Source organism: Silurus meridionalis, chromosome 11 (assembly GCF_014805685.1).
Source record: "Silurus meridionalis isolate SWU-2019-XX chromosome 11, ASM1480568v1, whole genome shotgun sequence".
Classification (NCBI taxonomy): Eukaryota; Metazoa; Chordata; class Actinopteri; order Siluriformes; family Siluridae; genus Silurus; species Silurus meridionalis.
The window spans coordinates 12719724-12740668 of NC_060894.1; the positions used below are offsets into that span (position 1 = coordinate 12719724).

At 37.5% G+C, this 20945-nt stretch overlaps 1 protein-coding gene across 5 annotated transcripts; it reads right to left on the reverse strand.

Moving 5' to 3' along the window:
* Nucleotides 1-16: 16 nt before the first annotated feature.
* On the reverse strand, nt 17-19044 carry LOC124393702 (V-set domain-containing T-cell activation inhibitor 1-like). 5 transcript variants are annotated; one of them, XM_046861697.1, is made up of 8 exons: nt 18748-19040; nt 18506-18602; nt 14755-15048; nt 14206-14484; nt 1196-1528; nt 864-956; nt 678-743; nt 17-488 (listed from the first exon to the last, which is right to left on the reverse strand). In XM_046861697.1, the coding sequence occupies exons 2-8, from the start codon at nt 18597-18599 to the stop codon at nt 421-423; spliced, it is 1227 nt and encodes a 408-aa protein (XP_046717653.1). In that variant the 5' UTR covers nt 18600-18602; nt 18748-19040; the 3' UTR covers nt 17-420. The 5 variants fall into 5 exon arrangements, 4 of the variants coding, with proteins under 4 accessions (XP_046717653.1, XP_046717652.1, XP_046717654.1 ...); XM_046861696.1 differs by having other exon boundaries at nt 18733-19040; XM_046861698.1 differs by having other exon boundaries at nt 1439-1528; nt 18506-19043.
* Nucleotides 19045-20945: the final 1901 nt, after the last annotated feature.

The following is a 20945-nucleotide window of genomic DNA, read 5'->3' on the forward strand; positions in this document are numbered from 1 at the left end:
GTATTTAATAGCTTAGCTTTATTTAATCAGAGATAAATTTAAACAATAAAGAAGCTACACAAAGTCAAAAGAAAAAAACAAAATTATAATGTCTCCATTATACTATGCAAAGTTTCATTGTATAATGCAAAATCCTAACAAAAGAATCTTAAACTGGATAAAAAGTGATACTAGAACAGAATTTAATTATTGTATATTCTTGTCCTTGTATATTTTTTTAAGAAAGTGATGCCAGATATTTGTTCACTTGTTAACAATGTGTATAAAAAGTAGTTTAAATGTAGTTAAATTACTTTTAAATAGTGACCACTGATAGTGAACCCTTGATCTCCCTATACCACAGCAAATATACAGGAGACAACCTGTTGCTTGGTTGTGCATTTGCCCTCTTCCTAATCCCCCTGCCCTTTTGTGCTATGGCTAAAGGTCTTCGTTATTGTACTCTGCAAGTGGTTTGTTTTCAGTTGGTAAATCCTCCACAGAATTGTCTAAAATAGAAAAAATAAACGGTAAAAGTGGAATTAGTAATTTATCATTTAATATTACTTCTTATGATTTCTAAATCCTAATTTTATAAATGTTTCATTGCATAGTTCAGGTACAAACACAAAATATGTGTGGGTTGATTAAAATTTAATTTAACCCTAAAGTAAAATATTGACAAAGTATTTTGATACCTTTATGCATAGCCTGCATTTCTGTGTCTTGTTGGGGGTCTTGCCCATAATGTTTCAACTGACTTACTGACAACAAAGCAGCATTATTGAAAATATACATACTTTAATTCAAGTTACAGTATATGTTTAAGAAATTTTAAAAGTATAAGTAACTATAACAATACTGTAATAAAATACCTTGTTTACCTTTACATTTGTTGTATATGCAGTAAATGACACAAGGGAGGGCTACAGCAGCTACAATTAAGGCTGCCATCCACAACTTGAATCCACTTGAATCTTGAAACAATACAGAAATTTTACATGGAGAAAATTCAGAAGTATAAGTGCTTTAAAACAAGCAATACATTCAATCTTGTTTCTTTTTTATATAGTGTCCTGGTTAATTATTAATTATATTTTGTATTAACTAGATTCACACACATATGTAAAATTTACTTATATTTTTAAAATGTTTAAATATGTTTTTTATATTACTTACTTATAAAAACATATACAATTTACTTATATGTTCCTACCTGCTTGTGAAATTGCCTTGGCGACATTGTTTTTGACTAAAGTTTGAACTATGTGTATGACCTGGAAACCTGTGAATGTACAGACATATGTCCCAGAATGCTTTGAGCCTAAATACTTTAAGTAAAGTGATCCATCTCCCATCAGAGCCTTGTATAGATCCAGTTCTCCCTGGTCTGCCCAGTAGTATTGAATCCTCTGGGTTTCACTATAATAAGTCAGGATGTCTGTGTGTGTGTTCATACTTATAAAAGTCCAAGTAAGAGTGAGGTTTTTAATATTCTTTGGAGCCATACATGGAATGACTAGGTGTTGCCCAAAATGTACAGTCATTTCTGTGAATAAACAAAAAGAAAAATATTAACCGAAAAGATTAATATTCCACCAGTAAAACTCAACATCAGATAGAAAAATGTAAGAAATATGAACAAAACATATGTAAAAAATTAAAGGGCATGCAAAATGTGTATGCCTTTTGGGATTTGAAATTATAAACTGTCAAAAATAAGCTAGACTAGAATAGACTAAAAATAGACTAAAAGTCAAATAAAAAATAAATGAATACTACAAAAATAAATGAATGAATATTGAGTCTATTAAGAGATAATTGACAATTGTTATTTAATAAATATTTAATAAAGTTCTCATCAACTTTTTTAAACAAACAAACAAACAACTACAGATGATCATTTAGAGAGTGATTAACTAACTGAGAGAGATGGAGCTTCATACTTTTCGTTAGTGTTTTGACAGTTCTAGGTGAAAGGTTATCTACTCAGGTTGCGCCATGTCATGAAGTCCCCCCCCCTATTCATCCAATCAGACTGTGCCATGTCACAAAGTCTTTGGACCATTCAGAATCATCCTGTCCATGATGTCCCGTCCGCCCCAACCCCCACCTTTTTTAGGGGGTCTGTTCACACATGCTGTTCACACAAATACTTCGTTACTGTACTTAAATAGATATTTCTGGTATCAGTACTTTACTCCACTATTTATTTTTCAGACAACGTTTTACTTCTACTCATTACATTTTTACACAAATATCTGTACTTTTTACTTCTTAAATTTTTTAAAACAGACTCGTTACTTTAGTTTTAATCCATTGATTTGGTGAAATGTTATTTTTTTATTTTTACTGCGTGCCAATTTCAGCCGAACAACCGATTTCTTATCATTGCGCGTTCAATCCACTCACTCACCACAGAAGGCAATAAGAAGTTTGGGCTTACGTGGATGAGACAGAGGGAGTCACTGATGTAAACATGACTGAGAACAGACACATTCCTGATCATCATCATCTTTTCTCTGCTTGTGTTCTATATGTGGATCTTCAGGCTGGACACATTTATTAGGTAACAACATTTTTAAATAGTTTTGTATTAATATATATATATATATATATATATATATATATATATATATATATATATATATATATATATATATATATATATATATATATATATATATATATATTTGGCTGTCAAAATTTAAATAATTTTAAACAGCGTTTTTTAAAAAAGGGAAATTTTTTCCTTTCTTTACTTAGATATAAAATAAATTGATTAACTACAGATAAAAATATTTTTAATCAGTAAACTTTTGTTTTATTTCTGAGTCTTAAATCAAACACCAAAATCCGCCATGATTCTCACAATTTACCCTCTGGTGGTGTTTTGTGGGTTTTTTCTTCATAATGGCGACACAAACTTAAATTACTGTCTTTATTGATCGTACAGATAAAAACAATACATCATTTAAATCTGTTAAATGTCTATAATTTTATATACATAAAAGCTTCCTGACTTGACTTGAAGAGGTGCATTTTCTCCGGTATCACCTCATTAACTGTCCGTGTGGAAACATAGCAAAGGCTCTAAATGATGTCCACACATCTCTGCAATGATATAGCCTTTATATTTAATCACTGTACATATGCTAACATATATATCACATGCTGTACATATGATAACATGTTTAACACCTCCAAGCTGCCAGTTTTGGGCACCTGAGCAAGCCCTTAACTTACTACTGCTCATTTAGTAAATGAGATCATTAAGAGTCGCTCGGGATAAACACTTCCAACAGGAAGTGGCTATATCTCGCTATCTTTGTCTCCTTATTTTCTCTATCTAATTGTCTCCGTGTCTCTTTTAGTAAATGTCTCTGTCTCACTGTATATGTCTCTCTCTTGCTGTCTCTCTATTTGTTTCTCACTCTTTCTAAAGCTGTGTCTGTCTCTCTGTCTTTGTCTCTGTTTTTCCTGCTTATTTACATGTCTAACAAAGTTTTGAGTTTTGAAGTAATGCCATTAGCGATCCATGATGAAAGACTTCCCTGGTTCGATTCTTACCTCTAGTTTCATATTGAACATAATAAGAAGTTTTTAAAAACAGAACAATGAAAGATCATTAAAATTGGTTGCTGGCAAATCATGGTATATCAGTGATGCAGGTGTTGGAGATGTGATTCTTGTACCTGAGTCACTTCTCATAGACTTCGAGTTACTGAAAGAATGTACAGGAAGGAGAAGTTTTGACCCTCTACCATCATGATCTAAGAGAAAACACTGGTCTCCTAACTATAGAAAAGTCAAGAGTCCAATAAGCAAAGGCTTGTTTGCCTCTCCTGTGTTGGTGTAATGGTCAGTAAAGTGGTCGCTGCTATCTGACTCACCTGGTTCGATTCCTACCCCTTACCTTAACTTTAAATTGTTTAAAAAGAACCAAACAAGGTCCTAAAAATCAGGTTCTTGCAGGAAATCCTGTGGCTCTATTGGAAGAGTTTTACCTCTGGGTTGAGAGGTTGCCAGTTCAAACCCCGGCCAGGGCTCAAAGTTAAGAGTGTGGAAGGTTCCCCGTAGTAAGGAAGGTGTCAGAAATGGCTGCGTGGAAGGTTGGATGTGGTTTCGGAGGGCGTATCCTGAAGAAGGGGTGCAATATCCGGGCATCTGCCCCCCCCCCCCTGGTGTCTGAGAAGCTAAAAACAGGGTGTTTTAAAGCAAAAACGTTCAAAAAAGTGTTTTGCATATATAGGGAAAAATTCTGCCAAAAAGCTATCACCCTCTCTTTTTCTGAGGCTGTGAAGTAGCCAGTATTTACAGTCAACTACCTCATTGATCACCACATACTACTTTCCACACAGCTTACCCAGTACGGGGAGAAGCCAGATTCAAACCAGCAACCTCTGAGCTCAGAATCAAGGCTTTTATCACAAAGCCATCAAGTCCCACAACACAACTTCTTTTTTTGGGGGGTTTATCGTTTGTTTCATGCGTCAAAGCAAGACATTTAGAACAAACAGAAACACAGAAAGCAGGATTCGAACCCTGAACCCCACCAACAGCGAAATACCAGTCTTAACCCACTGGACCACCGAGAAGGACCTGCTGCTGCAATGATTCTTTAGAGCAGGTCTATCTTATCTTTCAAACCATTAACACAAGAATAAACTGCTAAAGACAGACATAGGAAGCAAACCCATAACGTGACTAGCAGGGACAAAGCAGGATTCGAATCCTGATTCACACCATTAGCAAGGCACCAGCATTAACCCACTGAACCATCAGGAAGGACAAGCTGGGAGGCTTGTTTAGAGCAGGTCTATCTTTCTTTTTAACCCATCAAAACAAGAATATGAAGATGTAGGAATCCAGAATTTAACCTACCTCATGACTAGCAGACAGAAAACCAGATTTAAACCCTGACCACCAACATTAGCAAAGTACCAGCCTTAACCCACTTAACTATCACTAAGCTTGATTAGAGCAGGTCTATCATTCTTTTCAAACCATCAACACAAGAATTTAACGGTAAAGAAAGATGTAGGAAGCGAATACAGATGTAACTAGCACAAGTTGAACCCACATTGTAAATAACAGGAAGAAAGCAGGATCAGATCCATGATCCCCACCACCAGCAAGATACCAACCTTAACCCATTGAACCATTGGTGAGGACAGGCTAGGAAGCTTATTTAGAGCAGATCTATATTTCTTTTCAACCCATTAAACACTAAAATATATCGCTAAAGAAAGATGCAGGAAGTGAATCCTGATCGTGACTAACAGATAGAAAGCAGGATTCGAACCCTGAACCCCACCAAAAGCAAGAAACCTGATTTAACCCACTGAACCATCAGGGAAGACAGGCCAGGAAGGTTGTTTAGAGAAGGTCTATCTACCTTTAAACCATCAACACAAGAATATAAAGCTAAAGAAAGATTTAGGAAACAGGAACGTAACCTATATCACAACTAGCAGGCAGAAAGCAGGATTCAAACCCTGAGCCTCACTATCAGTGAGGCACCAGCCTTAACCCACTGAACCATGGAAGAGATCGGATTGGGAAGCCTGTTTACAAGCCTTAACCCACTGAGCGACCACTGCTGAAAAGCATGTGTGCTTTTTGGAGGGTTCATACTTTGTTTCATGCCAGCGCATTAAGAAAGAAGGCATGTAGGACTGGCTTTGAAACCTTATCACCAGCGTGGCCTATATTAAGGACCATGTTCAGGCACAAGCCTTAACCCACTGAGCTACCACAGAAGTGCCTTTTTTTGGTGGAGTTATCTTTCATTAAAGACCAGGAAATCAAGAAATTAATCCAACACAGAAAGGACAGAATTGAAATGTTTTCAGAGGGGACAAGGTCCAGAAGTTTTATTTACCAACACAGCAACCAGCAATCAAACTCTCAAACTCATCCTCGTGGGGATACTGACATGAACCCACCAGGCTACCAGGCTACCAACCAACCAACCTACCTACCTACCTATCTATGATGTGAGGTCCAGTTAACAGCTAAAACAGGTAGAAGTAATAACTACTTTTTACTTAAGTACATGTAAGAGCCAAAACGTCTTTACTTTCACTTAAGTAAAAAAGTTTAATCAGTACTTCAAATTTTACCTAAGTATTTTAAAACATGAGTATCTGTACTTCTACTTAAGTAAAGGATGTGTGTACTTTTGCCACCTCTGATGCGCACACAGTGTTAAGTGACAAGCCTGGTTACGTTTGTACACGGGAACGCAAAGTTTGGTGCATTCACACACGCACAGTGTCAAGTTTTAGGCAGTAAAACACCTCCAATGCGTACAAACATTCATGTTTATGGTATGTTTTTTTGTTTTTATGTATATATGACTTTTGATAGAAACCTTCTATTAACGCTGTCTTTTTTAAACAAAAGCACTGCTCGGGGTAAAAAAAAAAAAACAATGCCGTGATGGCCGATTATCAGTTAAATATAGATTTTAGAAAATTTTAAAAAGATGGTCAGAGGAAAATTTTGAGGCTATTGCATGAGGAATGGTCTTTGAATTTTCAGTGTGGTCAATGGGGTTACAAAAGCCGTGGATGGCCGCAAAAGTGCATGCGCTTTGCCATCAGGAATGCAAAATTACTCTACAGACGCAGAGTTAACTCACAAAAGTCTGCTGGACGATACAACATTCCTGGCAGAGTGCTCAGAAGATGTGCAGAACAGCTAGCGGATGTCTTCACTGACATCTTCAACATCTCCCTGAGCAGCACTAATGTTCCTACGTGCCTCAAGACAACAACCATTGTCTCTGTGTCAAAGAAGTCTCCTGCCTCAATGATTATCATTCCATTGCACTCACACACATCTTTATTATTAAGTGTTTGTTGTGAGGAATATCAAGACCCAACTACCACCCTCACTGGACCCCATTCAGTTTGTGGATCATCCAAACCATTCCATGACCCTCCATCTGGCCCTCACCCACCTGGACGATAAGGACACATACATACGAATGCTATTCATAGACTTCAATTCTGCATTCAACACTATCATCCCTCAGCACCTGAATGAGCAACTAAGCCTACTGGGCCTGAACATCTCACTCAGCTGTCCGGATCGGGAACAGCATCTCCAGCACCACACTGATCACTGGGGCCCCACAGAGCTGTGTGCTCAGCCCACTGCTGTTCACCCTGCTGAGTTATGACTGTGTAGCAATGCATAGCTGAAATGACATCATCAAGTTCACAGATGACATGACTGTGGTGGGTCTGATCAACAAGAATGATGATTTAGCATACAGAGAGAAGGTGAAACAGGTAACAGCCTGGTGTAGAGCCAACAACCTGTCTATGAAAGTTCATAAAACCAAAGAGACGGTCGTTGACTTTAGGAGAGCACAGAGTGGCTACTGATCATTGATGGATCCTCTTTGGAGATCGTCAAAAGCACCAAATTCCTTGGTATACATCTGCCAGAAAACTGGTCACTCAACACCAGCTCCAAGGCCGAAGAAAACCGATCTCTCTACACCCAACCTAACCATGTTCTACAGAGGGACCATAGAGAGCATCCTGAGCAGCTGCATCACTGCCTGGTTTGGAAACTGCAACAGCTCAGATAGTAGGACCCTAACAGAGGATTGTGAGAACAGCTGAGTTATTAAACTCTTTTGGGGTTAAACAAAACGTCACCGGACCAACTCACCTTCTTAACCATACACTAGACTTAATAATGTCCCACGCAGACGTCACTGATATAGAAATTTTACCTCAGAGTGATGACATCACAGACCATTATCTCATACTTTACACACTACCGGTAGAGTAGATTAGCCGTGTTTCACCACGTTATCAACTTGGTAGGACTATTGTTCCGACCACTAAGGACAGATTCATAAATAACCTGCCCGATTTATCTCAATTTATCACTAAACCCATAACTGCTAATAATCTTGATGAAATGGCTAACAACATAGACCTTATCCTCACTAGCACATTAGACACTGTTGCCCCCATCCGGTTAAAAAAAGGTTAGAGAACAAGCACCTGCACCTTGGTATAATAGTCATACGCATGCCCTCAAGAGAACAGCCCGTAATCTGGAGAGAAAATGGAGGAAAACTAAATTGGAGGTATTTAGAATTGTGTATAAATACAGTATGCTTAGCTACAGACAGGCACTAAAAGCTGCTAGAGCTGAACATCTGAGCAAACTCATAGAAAACAACAAAAACCATCCCAGGTTCCTTTTCAGTACAGTAGCTAAATTAACTACAAATCAGGTATCTGAAAATTGTCTTCCATCACAGTTTAGTAGTGAGGATTTTATTAATTTCTTTACTGAAAAAATTGATAACATTATAAAAACAATTGTGGTGGTCTCTGAGATCATCTCCTGACCCAATCTCACCTACAACTCCACAACTACACTGTTTTACATGTATAGGACAGGAAGAGCTGTATAATGTTATTACCAAAGCTAAATCAACATGTCAGTTAGATCCCATTCCAACTAATTTATTGAAGGAAGTGTTATATACAGCTTGTGAGCCTCTTCTGAATATTATTAACTCCTCACTATCGTTAGGTCACGTCCCTAAATCCCTCAAATTAGCAGTTATTAAGCCACCTAATAAGCAACCTAAGAAACCTAATCTGGATCCAAACACGCTATCGAATTACAGACCCATTTCAAATCTCCCATTTATGTATAAGATTTTAGAAAAGATTGTGGCTGCCCAGTTATGTTCCCACTTGCAAGAGAACAATATCTTTGAATAGTTTCAGTCAGGTTTTAGGCCCCATCATAGCACAGAAACTGCCCTAGTTAAAATCACTAATGACCTGTTTTTAGCTTAGATTAAGGCTTCATCTCGCTGTTAGTTTTACTAGATCTTAGTGGTGCATTTGACCCTATAAACCATGATCTCCTACTAGATCGCTTACAGAATTACATTGGCATTCAGGGACAGGCATTAAGCTGGTTTAAGTCCTACCTGTCCAATCGTTACCATTTCATAGACTTAAATGGTATCCAGGCTAATGCTAGTAAATTATGGCGTGCCACAAGGTTCAGTTCTAGGACCCCTGCTTTTTACAATATACATGCTTCCCTTAGGGAATATTATTAGAATGCATGGAATTAGCTTCCATTGTTATGCTGATGATACCCAGCTATACATCTAATCAAAACCAGTTGGTACAGCTCAATTAGCTCGGCTAACTGAGTGTGTTAAAGAAATAAGAGATTGGATTATCCATAACTTTTTACTATTAAATTCCGATAAGACGGAGATTTTGCTCATCGGCCCAAAAACCAGTATACAGAAGCTCAAGCATCTCAACCTGCATTTAGAATGTTCTGTAACCACTAGTTCAACGGTAAAAGACCTGGGAGTTATTTTAGACAGCAACTTGTCTTTCAAAAATCATATCATCCAAGTTACAAAAACAGCCTTCTTTCAACTTAGAAATATTTCTAAGCTAAGAAACATGTTATCTGTATCTGATGCAGAGAAGCTCGTCCATGCGTTCATGACCTCTAGAATAGACTATTGTAATGCATTAGTAGGTGGATGTCCTGCATCATTAATAAACAAGCTTCAATTAGTTCAGAATGCGGCAGCAAGAGTTCTTACAAAGTCAAGAAAATATGATCATATAACCCCAATTTTATCATCCATGCACTGGCTTCCTGTTAAGTTACGAATAGATTACAAACTACTACTTCTTATTTATAAAGCCGTAAACGGTTTGGCTCCCATGTATCTATCCAGTCTTTTAACACGCTATAATCTGTCATGCTACCAGAGATCTCAAAACTCTGGACTTCTAGTAGTTCCTAGAATAGCAAAGTCCACTAAAGGCGGTAGATCATTCTCACATTTAGCTCCTAAACTTTGGAACAGTCTTCCTGACAGTGTTCGTGGCTCAGACACACTCTCCCAGTTTAAGTGTAGATTAAAAACGTATCTTTTTATCATAACCTTGTACTCCAGAACATATGATCACATGCACATTATCAACTTGTGCTGTTAATATCCTGAACAGCAGCTACACTAATTTCTCTCCACTGCTTCTCTTTCTCTCCCCATCCCAAGGCATCCTGAGGTTTGGCCAGCTCCAGTCACGTCCCACCTCATGAAGATTATGGACCTTTAAAGAAGTAGATGCCGAATCCGCAAACATCCTGTACCATCTAGGGATGTACCAGTGCCAATTGGATCCCACTACATGTGGATTTTGACATTGGACCTCCTGGAGTTTTTAAAGGCTCTGGCATGGAGAAGCTGGTGCTGGATCTGTGATGATCACAAATGTTGAGCTCAGTAGCTCCTAGTTTTATAACCATAAAAACTGTATAATACTGTAGAAAGAACATTACTTATACTCCAGTTCTCATGTTAGTTCTTACTCTCCAGTGTTCTGTATTGTTGAAAGATTTATGATCAAACTCTTGATGTCACCCAAATGAAGATGGGTTCCCATTTTGAGTCTGGTTCCTCACAAGGTTTCTTCCTCATAACATCTAAGGGAGTTTTTCCTTGCCACAGTTGCCACGGCTTGCTCATCAGGGATAAATGCACACCATTCACCTTGACTGTTGATTTCTGTAAAGCTGCTTTGAGACAATGTCTGTTGTGAAAAGCGCTATAGAAATAAACTTGACTTGACTTGAGAAGATCATCAGAGTCTCTCTCCCCTCTATCACAGACATTTACACCACACATTGCATCCGCAAAGCCACCAGCATTGTGGATGATCACACACACACACACCCTTTACACTCACTCTTCACTCTCCTACATCAGGAAAGAGGTTCCGAAGCATTTAGGTCCTCACATGCAGACTATGCAACAGTTTTTTCCCTCCAGCCATCAGGTTCACACAGAACTGATTCGTACAAAAGACACACACACACACACACACACACACTCAGTCAACTGTGTATTACTTAACTGTACAACCTGAACTCAACACTTACTCTACTCATCTCAATTCATTCCACCAGCCATATTATATTTATATTTAATTATATTATACTGTTTACATGCTGTTTTTGCAATTCTTTACTGCTGCTCTTGCTGTTATTGCACAACATTGTGTTTATGTTTACAAATACACTCTTCTATACAGTTCTCTTTTGCACATTGTACTGTATAACGTATTATACAGCAAGTATTTGTCAGCGCTATTTTGTGTTTTGTGTATCTGTCCCACACTGTCTAGTGTTGTCTTTTGTCTGCAGAGGAGAATGGAAAGGTCTCAGAACGGTGACTGTACACATGCAAATGGCAAGAGAAAGGTGTGCTGGTCCGCAAGTGTGCGTGGGCGGACGTCAAGAAGAACGTGAGCCGGTCCGTGAGGGAGCTCGAGCGGGCACCACGGAAAGGCGTGCTAATCCGTAAGGTTCAAATTTATCATTATACTTCACTTTAGACCGAGAACCGCTTAATACCACCACTATCAGGTTGCGATTATAGAAACCATCAATACTATACAAAAACCCAATATAACAACGCATGGCATTACAGAGAGAGAGGCAAATGGCGTATGAAGGGTAAATACCATTTTACTAAAGCAAGAAACCCAGTTAACTCCAAAGCTCTATACTACAACCGCAACTGTGCCAACTACATCATCTGGGGCAGTTCATAAAACCATTTTTGTCAAATAACATAACAAAAACATTAAAATTAAATCAAATAAAACCTACTCACCAGAGACGCATACTCATAATTTGCACCGCTCCTCAGAGGCTGTAAGCCAGTGGTACTGCTCATATTTACCGGTCTGGGACTGGTGAACAAACCCTTTTCCAGGCTGGCACAAGCTAGCTAGCTTCGGGGTTGGCCGATCTCTCCTCACAATGTCTAGCTTTTCTTGAAATTTTTTTTTTAAGTATGTTTACGACAAAATCAATTTCTCTTCTTCTGTAGGCATAAAAAAGTCTAACTCTGATGTATTCATGTGTGCAACGTGCTACACAGATGTTTTGCCAGTCGAACTTGGCTGTAACAGTTCCCTCTGACCAACCAATCAGAGGAGGAAAAATACTGATGCTATTCTGGGCCATCTAGCTGGCCCTGTGAGGTGAATTTGAAATCTAATCGGTTAAAAAAACAGCTATTTATTTCCTAATAATTAGCTCTGTTTCTTTAACCGTTTAGATTTCGATTAAATTCAATTCAATTAGAGCCCATGGTAAAAAAGGCCAGCAAAACAGACTTTGCAGGTCCTGGGCAGATTAGATTGAGATGGCAGCACATAGAGGCTGAAATCTGATTGGACAATCCACATACATGTACTGGAAGCAGTGCAGGCAAAAGAAATGCTACGAAATGAAGAGAATAAACTGTTGGGAATAAATGAGTATGATTTCATGGAACAAATATTAGAATTTAGGTTGTAAATGTAGGTTAGTGCTTCTGATAGTGTTGAGGCCAACAGAGAATATATATATATATATATATATATATATATATATATATATATATATATATATATATATATATATATATATATAAATATAACCTGTCTTTTAACACCTAAGTAACATTTATGGGAACTCTGGGACAATGGAGAACAAAAAAAATTAAAACTCTGTTATCCTCAAAACTTCGTTTCTTAGTATGAGAATCAAGTGGGAGGGGATTTAGGAGGTTTTTACGGAGCACCCGTAGAGTCACGGTATAGGCTTCATGTTCTCAAAACTGTTTCGTTTTCTGACCCCTCTGCTGAGAAAGGTTTTGACTTCGCCAAACCCCATTTAAAACGGCAGCTGTCCACATTGCCTCGGATGCGTTTGGCAGAGCGAGGCGGAAAAAAAACATGAAAGGTCAGGGGGTATAGTGGTTTTGTCATTAAGGTTATGGAGATGATCTCCAAGGGAACGTCTATCGTCGACCTTAATCTCTAATAAACACTCACTGGGTAAGAAGAAAAAATCAGATGCAAATACTGTTAAAGTAGGGATACAACGGTCGGGCATGAGGGAATAGAATGGGGAGAAAAATAATACAAAGAAAAAGAAGACTGATAAATAAAGTATAAAAACTATATAAAATAAAATATAAGAATATATAAGATATAAGGATAGATATATGTGTTAGAGAAAAAGATGTATATACGAATCTCTGTAGAACACCATTTCCCCGGGCACCGCGTTCGCACTGTTTCTCGACTTAACTGTGCTTATTCTACCGCCGTAAAGAGTGGCACAACGGGACAGAGGTTCCAGTGGGTTAAACATATGGAGAAACATTTTGACCACCACACAATATTTTTTCACCTCATCCCACTCACTATGTCAACGCACATGTCATGTTTGGACTCTAAAGTCTCTCTCCTCCTGTTCATGTCAAGTTTATTTCTATAGCGCTTTTACAACAGACATTGTCTCAAAGCAGCTTTACAGAATTTTGGCCAGCGTTTTAGAAGTCATGTAATTGGTAATAACCAAGTACATGACTTTTAAAACTCTGGCCAAAATTCTGTAAATCTGCTTTTATACAGGCCAAGGCGATGTAACAGAACTGAAAGTATCCATGCTGAGAAACTTATCTATGAATTTAATGCAACCTTGAAAGAAAACAAGCACATTGTGTTTGCAATAATTCAGAGACTCCTTTCTATAGTTAAAAGTATCCTGTCTGATCTCAGAGTACCAAGCGTGAAAATCGCGGCACTGAGCTAACGTAACCAAACTTTGTGTGTTCAAAAGTAAACAAGCTAAAACTCTTCACTTGACACTGTGCGTGCTCATGAGCGAATGGATCCAAAAATTGGATAACCTTAAACTGTCAAAACACAATTTGATGAATAGTATGTAGATCCATCTCTCTCTATCTCAGGTGTCATTAAGAAAATAAACAGGATCAATTGCAACTACTAATATAAGAGCAAACTTTTTCTCAGCATTTGTTCTGGTGCACTCATGTGTGCGTCTACATCATGCCAAGATGAAAGTATATCAAGACAGGGTCAAGATAATTAATGCTCAGACATTATATTATACATACAAATAATTACTACATATTGAAATCTGTTGTGTTATTTTCTTGCCACTTTGGGGCTTTTTGTCTGATTGTTAATAAAAGCTATATTAAGTTTTAAGTTCTGGCTTTTAAGAGCAGATTTTTATAAATATAATGTTAAATATTTTATTACAACAAATATTTGCAGTGAAAATATTGTACAGTGTCTAAAATTTGTGGCTACATGCTCTTTAATTACTCCATACCTGTTTGAAGCAGTGAGGCTCTCCAAGACTGTAAGCTATATTTTGATGTGATGCTGCAGATGTAGGTAAGATTTAAGTTTGTACTCATTTTCTTTAGTGTACTCACTATACTAAACAGATCATTTGAATCTGCACTCATTCGAGTGACTGCTTGCGGGGAAGTGCGAGCAAGGCTTGGATCTGTAGACCATTTAAGTAGTGGAGCAGGGTATACACCATGTGAAGAGCACTGCACATGCTGAGTGGGAATGACCCCAATAGTAATCCCACTGATAGGAGCTGCAAAAGGTATACATGAAAGATTTTTATAACAGTGTATATTGTACAATGGAGTACCATGTCTCACTTTCTGTCTTAGTCATTAGCAAAAATAGAAATCCATGAAAGGTTAGTGAGTATGTGTGTGTGTGTGTGTGTGTGTGTGTGTGTGTGTGTGTGTGTGTGTGTGTGTGTGTGTGTGTGTGTGTATTGTTGACAGCAACTGTACATTAAAAACAGTCTGCTCTTCAGATTAATGGTCAGTGGTTCTGTTATAACAGTAAGACTAACCTTCAACCTTGACAATGACATTAGACTCCCAAACAGACTTAGTAGTATTAACCACACATTTATACTGTCCTCGGCTTCTAATACTGCTGTCCTCCAAAAGCAGGGAAGCATTGCCATGCGACACTTCATCAGTAAACACTGAAATGTCGCTGTGAACAGATTCATCTTTATCCTCCAGGAAACTGAATATCAGTGTTTCCTGTTTGTACCATTGAAAAACAACCCCTTCCAAAGAAGGGGGAAATGTACAAGGCAAGATACAGTCTTCAGAGTAGATGCAGGTGACATGAGCATCTAGAATCAATTAAAAAGGGTTACATGAAATGTAAAATTTGGACAATTCTAAATTCAATTTTATTAACATTTCTTCACATCCATTTTATTCACATTTCTTCAGAGTTTAGGTTTAATTCTCTTAAAAAAAGAAAAAGACCCGGAGATAAGTTGAAAAATGTGACAAATTTAATAGAAAAAAGTTATTACCGTACAAATTATTATTACCGTATTTTCCGGACTATAAGCCGCTACTTTTTCCCCACGTTCTGAATCTCGCACCTTAACCCGTTTGGCAATTTCATTGGTCTAATGTTACAGGGCTCAGTTTTTTGGCGCACCACATCATAAATATGGATGAATCGGGCCGCACCAGATCATAAATATGGATGAGGTTCCTCTGACATTTTACCTGACGCTCACTCGGACTGTCAACAGGAAAGGCGAATCATTTGGCGAATCATTCAAATCATTCCAATATTAAATCTCCCATTTACATCCAAAATTTTAGAAAAGGTTGTGGCACAGCAGTAATGCCCACATCTGTTTATAACATTTTTTAAATGTATCATTAAGGATTTAGGCCTCATCATAGCACAGAGACGGCACTAGTTAAGGTGGTAAATTACCTGCTATTGGCCTCTGTTTAGGATTTTGTGTCTTTACTTGTTTTGCTCGACCTTAGTGCAGCTTTTGACACCATTAATCATACTATACTGCTTGCTAGACTCGAGAACGTTGTTGGGATAAAGGGAACAGCTCTCTCTTGGCTTAGGTCTTATTTGACTGATTGTTATCAGTTTCTTGATGTAAATGGTGAGTTCTCCACACTCTCTGAGGTAAAGTTTGGTGTTCCGCAAGGATCTGTCTTAGGCCCACTGCTTTTCTCTCTATATATGCTGCCTCTGGGGAAAATTATACATAAACATGGTATTCGCTTCCATTGCTATGTTGATGATACGCAGTTGTATAGAGAGATCAGCTTAACAATGTTGAGGAGTGTGTAAAGGACATTAGACAGTGGATGCTTCATAACTTTCTTCTGCTCAACTCAGATAAGATGGAAGTACTTTTACTAGGACCACATGCAGCTAGAAGCAACCTTTCCGATTTTTCTGTTTCAGCATGTACAACTGTCAAAGACCTTGGTGTTATTATTGACCCTAGTCTTTCCTTTGAGGCTCATGTGAATAATATTACCAGGATCTTTTTCTTTACCTTAGAAATATTGCTAAAATTAGAAATATGATGTCGTTACAGGATGCAGAAAAACTAGTTCATGCTTTTATTACATCTAGATTAGACTACTGTAACGCTTTACTGTCTGGGTGTTCGAGTAAGTGCATGAATAAACTTCAGTTAGTTTAGAATGCAGCAGCAAGAGAGCTCACTAGATCTAGAAAATATGACCACATTATCCCTGTTTTAATCAGTCTACACTGGCTCCCAATCAAATCTCGCATTGATTATAAAATACTATTACGACATATAAAGCACTTAACGGTCTCGCACCGCAGTATCTGAGTGAACTTTTGTACCAGTATGATCTTCCATGCCTACTCAGATCAAAAGGTGCAGGCTATCTGTTGGTACCTCAAATAATGAAAACTACAGCAGGGGGCCGATCTTTCTCTTATAAAGCCCCACAGTTATGGAACAGCCTTCCAATCAGTGTTCGGGACTCAGACAAAGTCTCAGTGTTCAAGTCGAGGTTGAAAACGTATTTATTTAGTCAAACCTTTGATCAGTAGATTTTTATTCTAAGGTAAAGGCGCAGATCTGGAGGGAATATGGATATAAAGTGTTTGGTGAACTGGGATATTTGTATGATGTCGTCCCCTCACTTTCACACGTTCACTCAGGTTTGTTGATGGTGGTGTGGTGGGTCGTCTCTTATCCCAGAGATTCCTCATGTCTGTGTTACCTTCTGGTTCTCCCTTCTAGCTATGCTGCCATAGCGAGTCTTGCCGGAGTCCAAACTGCACAGTGACATCACTTTCATACAACAATAAAGACACATAATAATCCATATCCTCCTCCTCCTGTCACCCCTCTTCTCTCTCTCTCTATCTCTCTCTCTCTCTCTCTTTTTCATGGTCGAGTTAAACATTCTCCTGAGGTTCCAGTGACAACTGTTCCTGCCCCTCACCCCCTTGTGGATCTTCCCACTTCGTCCAGGCCTGCCTCTGGATAGTGTTCTCTGCGATCGGAGGCCTCTCTGTGCGGCTTGGGACGGTTTCTTATTAACGCCTTGAGTGGTTCCATGAAATTCCGGAGTAAGAACGGGCGCTTTGAGGATGGATTGGACGTAGTTAATGTCAACAGTCTGCTACATTGACTCAGGACTTCTTTTCGCTTCTGATCATCATCGCTGTACCCCACAACATCATATATCTGCTATAAATGGACATTTGGTGAGAATGGGTTCCCTCTTGAGTCTGGTTCCTCTCAAGGTTTCTCCTTATGCCATCTCAGGGAGTTTTTCCTTGCCACAGTCGCCACCAGCTTGCTCATCAGGGACAAACTTACTCATAAAGAACATATTCACTTTTACTCACCACATTTTCTGTGTAAAGCTGCTTTGAGACATTGTTCATTGTTAAAAGCGCTATACAAATAAAAATGAATTGAATTCCGATGAATTGAGTCACCGATGGTGAGTTTTAAATGCATGACGATGCCAAAAGAAAAACTCCCAAGAGAAATAGTTGTGAAAGGAAGGAGGAAGACAGTGACCAATGACTTTCTTGGTAAGCTACTGTTTAGATACAAGCCGTGTAACAGACACTGTCTTTCATTAAAGCCTGTGTAAAGTTAATTTTTTTCAATGTAGGCACCTGCGGCTTATGGACAGGTGCGGCATATCAATGTTTAAAATAAAATAAATTGGTCGCTGTGCTTATGGTGCGCTTTATAATCCGGAAATTACGGTATTCTTGCTGTATGACATGCCTGTCTGTGATGCAGCACTCTGTTATACTGCGTTCTGTATAAGATTGATTGATTGTATAGCTGTGGGATCATGATTGTATTAAGAGGTGGATTGATCCAGGTAGGAATCTGCAGGGCTGAAGGACTAAGTGTGAAATGCATAGCCTGCCACTGATTTTTGCAATTAGCTAGCAAATGACATGCAATCATATTTATTAGAAAAAAGAAAAAAAAACATTAAAATCAGTAATTACAAATTTAAACAAATGTTGAATTTCACTACACACTGTTGCCAGATTAAGCCAGCCAGAAAAAAGACCTATCCTTGAACTAGATCAGCAGCAGCACTTAACAATGAAACTTGCAGTTATTTTTTGCTACAGTTTTTTTTTTCATATTTAGATATAAAATTAATTGCTTCTTTCTGTAGATATGTGAAAAATGGTTAACAGCCCAGATCTTTTAGTCAAAAGCACATTGTCAGACATGCAAATTACATTGGACTATGTTTGAGTCAAATATGAAAAGGAGAGAAGCAAAATCTTACCTGGAATCTTGCTTTGACGATGGGATTGTATCATTAAGAAAATCCCAAAGAGTGTGAAAAACACACTCTTTTTGGATATGCTGAGCAGCTGCATATGCTATGTGATAGCAATTTGTTAGTGGGAAAATGGGAGTTAGAGAGATAGAAGAAGGGTTATTAAATATTTTTTTTCTCAATTAAATGTAATCTGAACCCATTCTCTGTGTAACTGAATAGAAAATGTTTACAAATCTCAGGTTCACATGAGTGCAGTAGCAGACAGCCAACAGCTTCAGTCACAAGGGCTCATGCCTATGTGAAGCAGGAAAAAAGGTGTTGCCAATGACTTGACTGTGCAGTCAGCGGTGTGTTTGAATGTTAGGCAATGTTATTGTTTTTTCTAATTATAAATGGAAACTTCTATCACTACAATGGTTTTACTGAATAAAACTATAATGTTATGAGCAGTTCTATATTCTTTGTATGTAACAGATTGAACTGTAATTATTGTTAATTTGTTTACACACATTTTGATGTTCATAATTTCAAAGATGTATGAAGTTTGCATTACTGTACCATTTTCACTAATGTGTGACTCTTATTCTGGCAGGTCTTAAAAGAGATATCAGTTACAGCCATAGACATAGAAGACATAGAGGAGTCATTGGCCGCTTCGGTCCATTGCTGCGATACGTCAAGGCGTCCGCCATGTTGGTCCGGGCAAGAGATCCCTGTAAACAAATGCAACTAAACGGGAGAGCTGCAGTTTTTCTGTATAAAACAACGATTTTATTTATCAACTGATATCAGTTGTTTATGATCTACGTGGGGTAAAATGTTATGCTTACTTAAAATCTCAATATTTAGACAATTGTTCAATAGATTAACTTTAATTATATCATATATTAACAATAATAAATTGATAATAGAAATAACCCTACAATGATTAGCGATAATAGATGATTGATTGATAGATATTGTATAGCCTTCAATGTTATGGTACTAGTCACTCAACGCTATTTTATTATCATCTGTATTATGAAATACAGATTATATTAGATTTTCTACAACCCTAATTTAAAAAAAGGTGGGATGCTGTGTTACATATAAATACAATTTTAATGCAATTATTTGCAAATAAACCCATATTTTATTCACAATACAACATAGAAAACATATTAAATTTTTTAACTGAGAAAATAGGAAAAGAAAAGGTAATTTTGAAATTGATGGCAGCAACATGTGTCCCCTGATTCCCTTTACTTGTATCCCCTTTACTTTTAACAGCAGTCTGTAAACGTCTGGAACGTTGGAAACTGTGAGACTTACATGTTGAAAAGTACCAATAAGGCATATGTGTCAAACTCAATGACTGCGGGCAACATTTGGTCCAATGTACAACTATATCTGGCCCACAAGATCATTTTGTATAGATCTATTATTGTTAATAACCAGTGATTGCATGTGAAATAGAGGGAGGTAACGGATTTTAATACCTTCAATAATGCCTAATCAAATTTGGTGACCCTGCGGTAAGTCTGTTACAGTTCACTTTTCAGGATATAAGAGAGAGAGAGAGGGTTAGGCATCACTCGAATGAATATGGAGAACAATAACGAATTCCAGTATTTTATTTAGCACTTTATTACAGAATAAAAATAATTTAAATGTTTTCCAAATTCCTCTAGTTGGAATAATAATAATGTAAGTGTTTTTAAATATATATAAAATATATAACCAAAGTTTAATATTATAAACACATGAAAATTAAATTTGAAATAAAACACACATCAGTGGTATTCGTTTCGGTATTATGTCTGTCTCTCTCTATCTATAGACCTAATTCCTTTTTAATGTAAATCTTTTTTCACAGGGCAACAACATAACCAATAATAATAATAATAATAATAATAATAATAATAATAATTTCCTTCAATTAAAAAAAGCAATCTTTCAACTATTACCAGTCCATGCCTTGGAGTAGAAAAAGTACATAAAGACATCAAATATTCTAGCTCAGTTTTTACACTCTGGTTTACTCTGATGCACATTGGTTCAAGCCTGGTTAAATGTCTGGGGTTTAGGCTCTGAGGCATTCATACATTCAATGCAAATCATATAATCTTCTCACTTAAATTGGTTATTTTAGATGTCCTGAGCCAGCTGTGCCATGTCTGTGGGGAGAAAAGTGGTGATAATAACTGAGTATTTACTGTTTTCTATGGGCAAGATTATTCACTATTATCACAATATAATAATTGGTTACAGTGTCTGTCTAGTAGTGCCTTAAACAAAAATTATGTCTTCTCTACATTTCAGATTGCCTGTGACTGCTGTAATCGGTGGTACCACCAATCATGTATCCAGGCGACATCACAAGTGCACTTTTTGTGTCATGCCTGTCAAAAGAAATAAAGAAGAAATAAAGGAGTAACACTTTTTATACACCTTTTCTATTAGT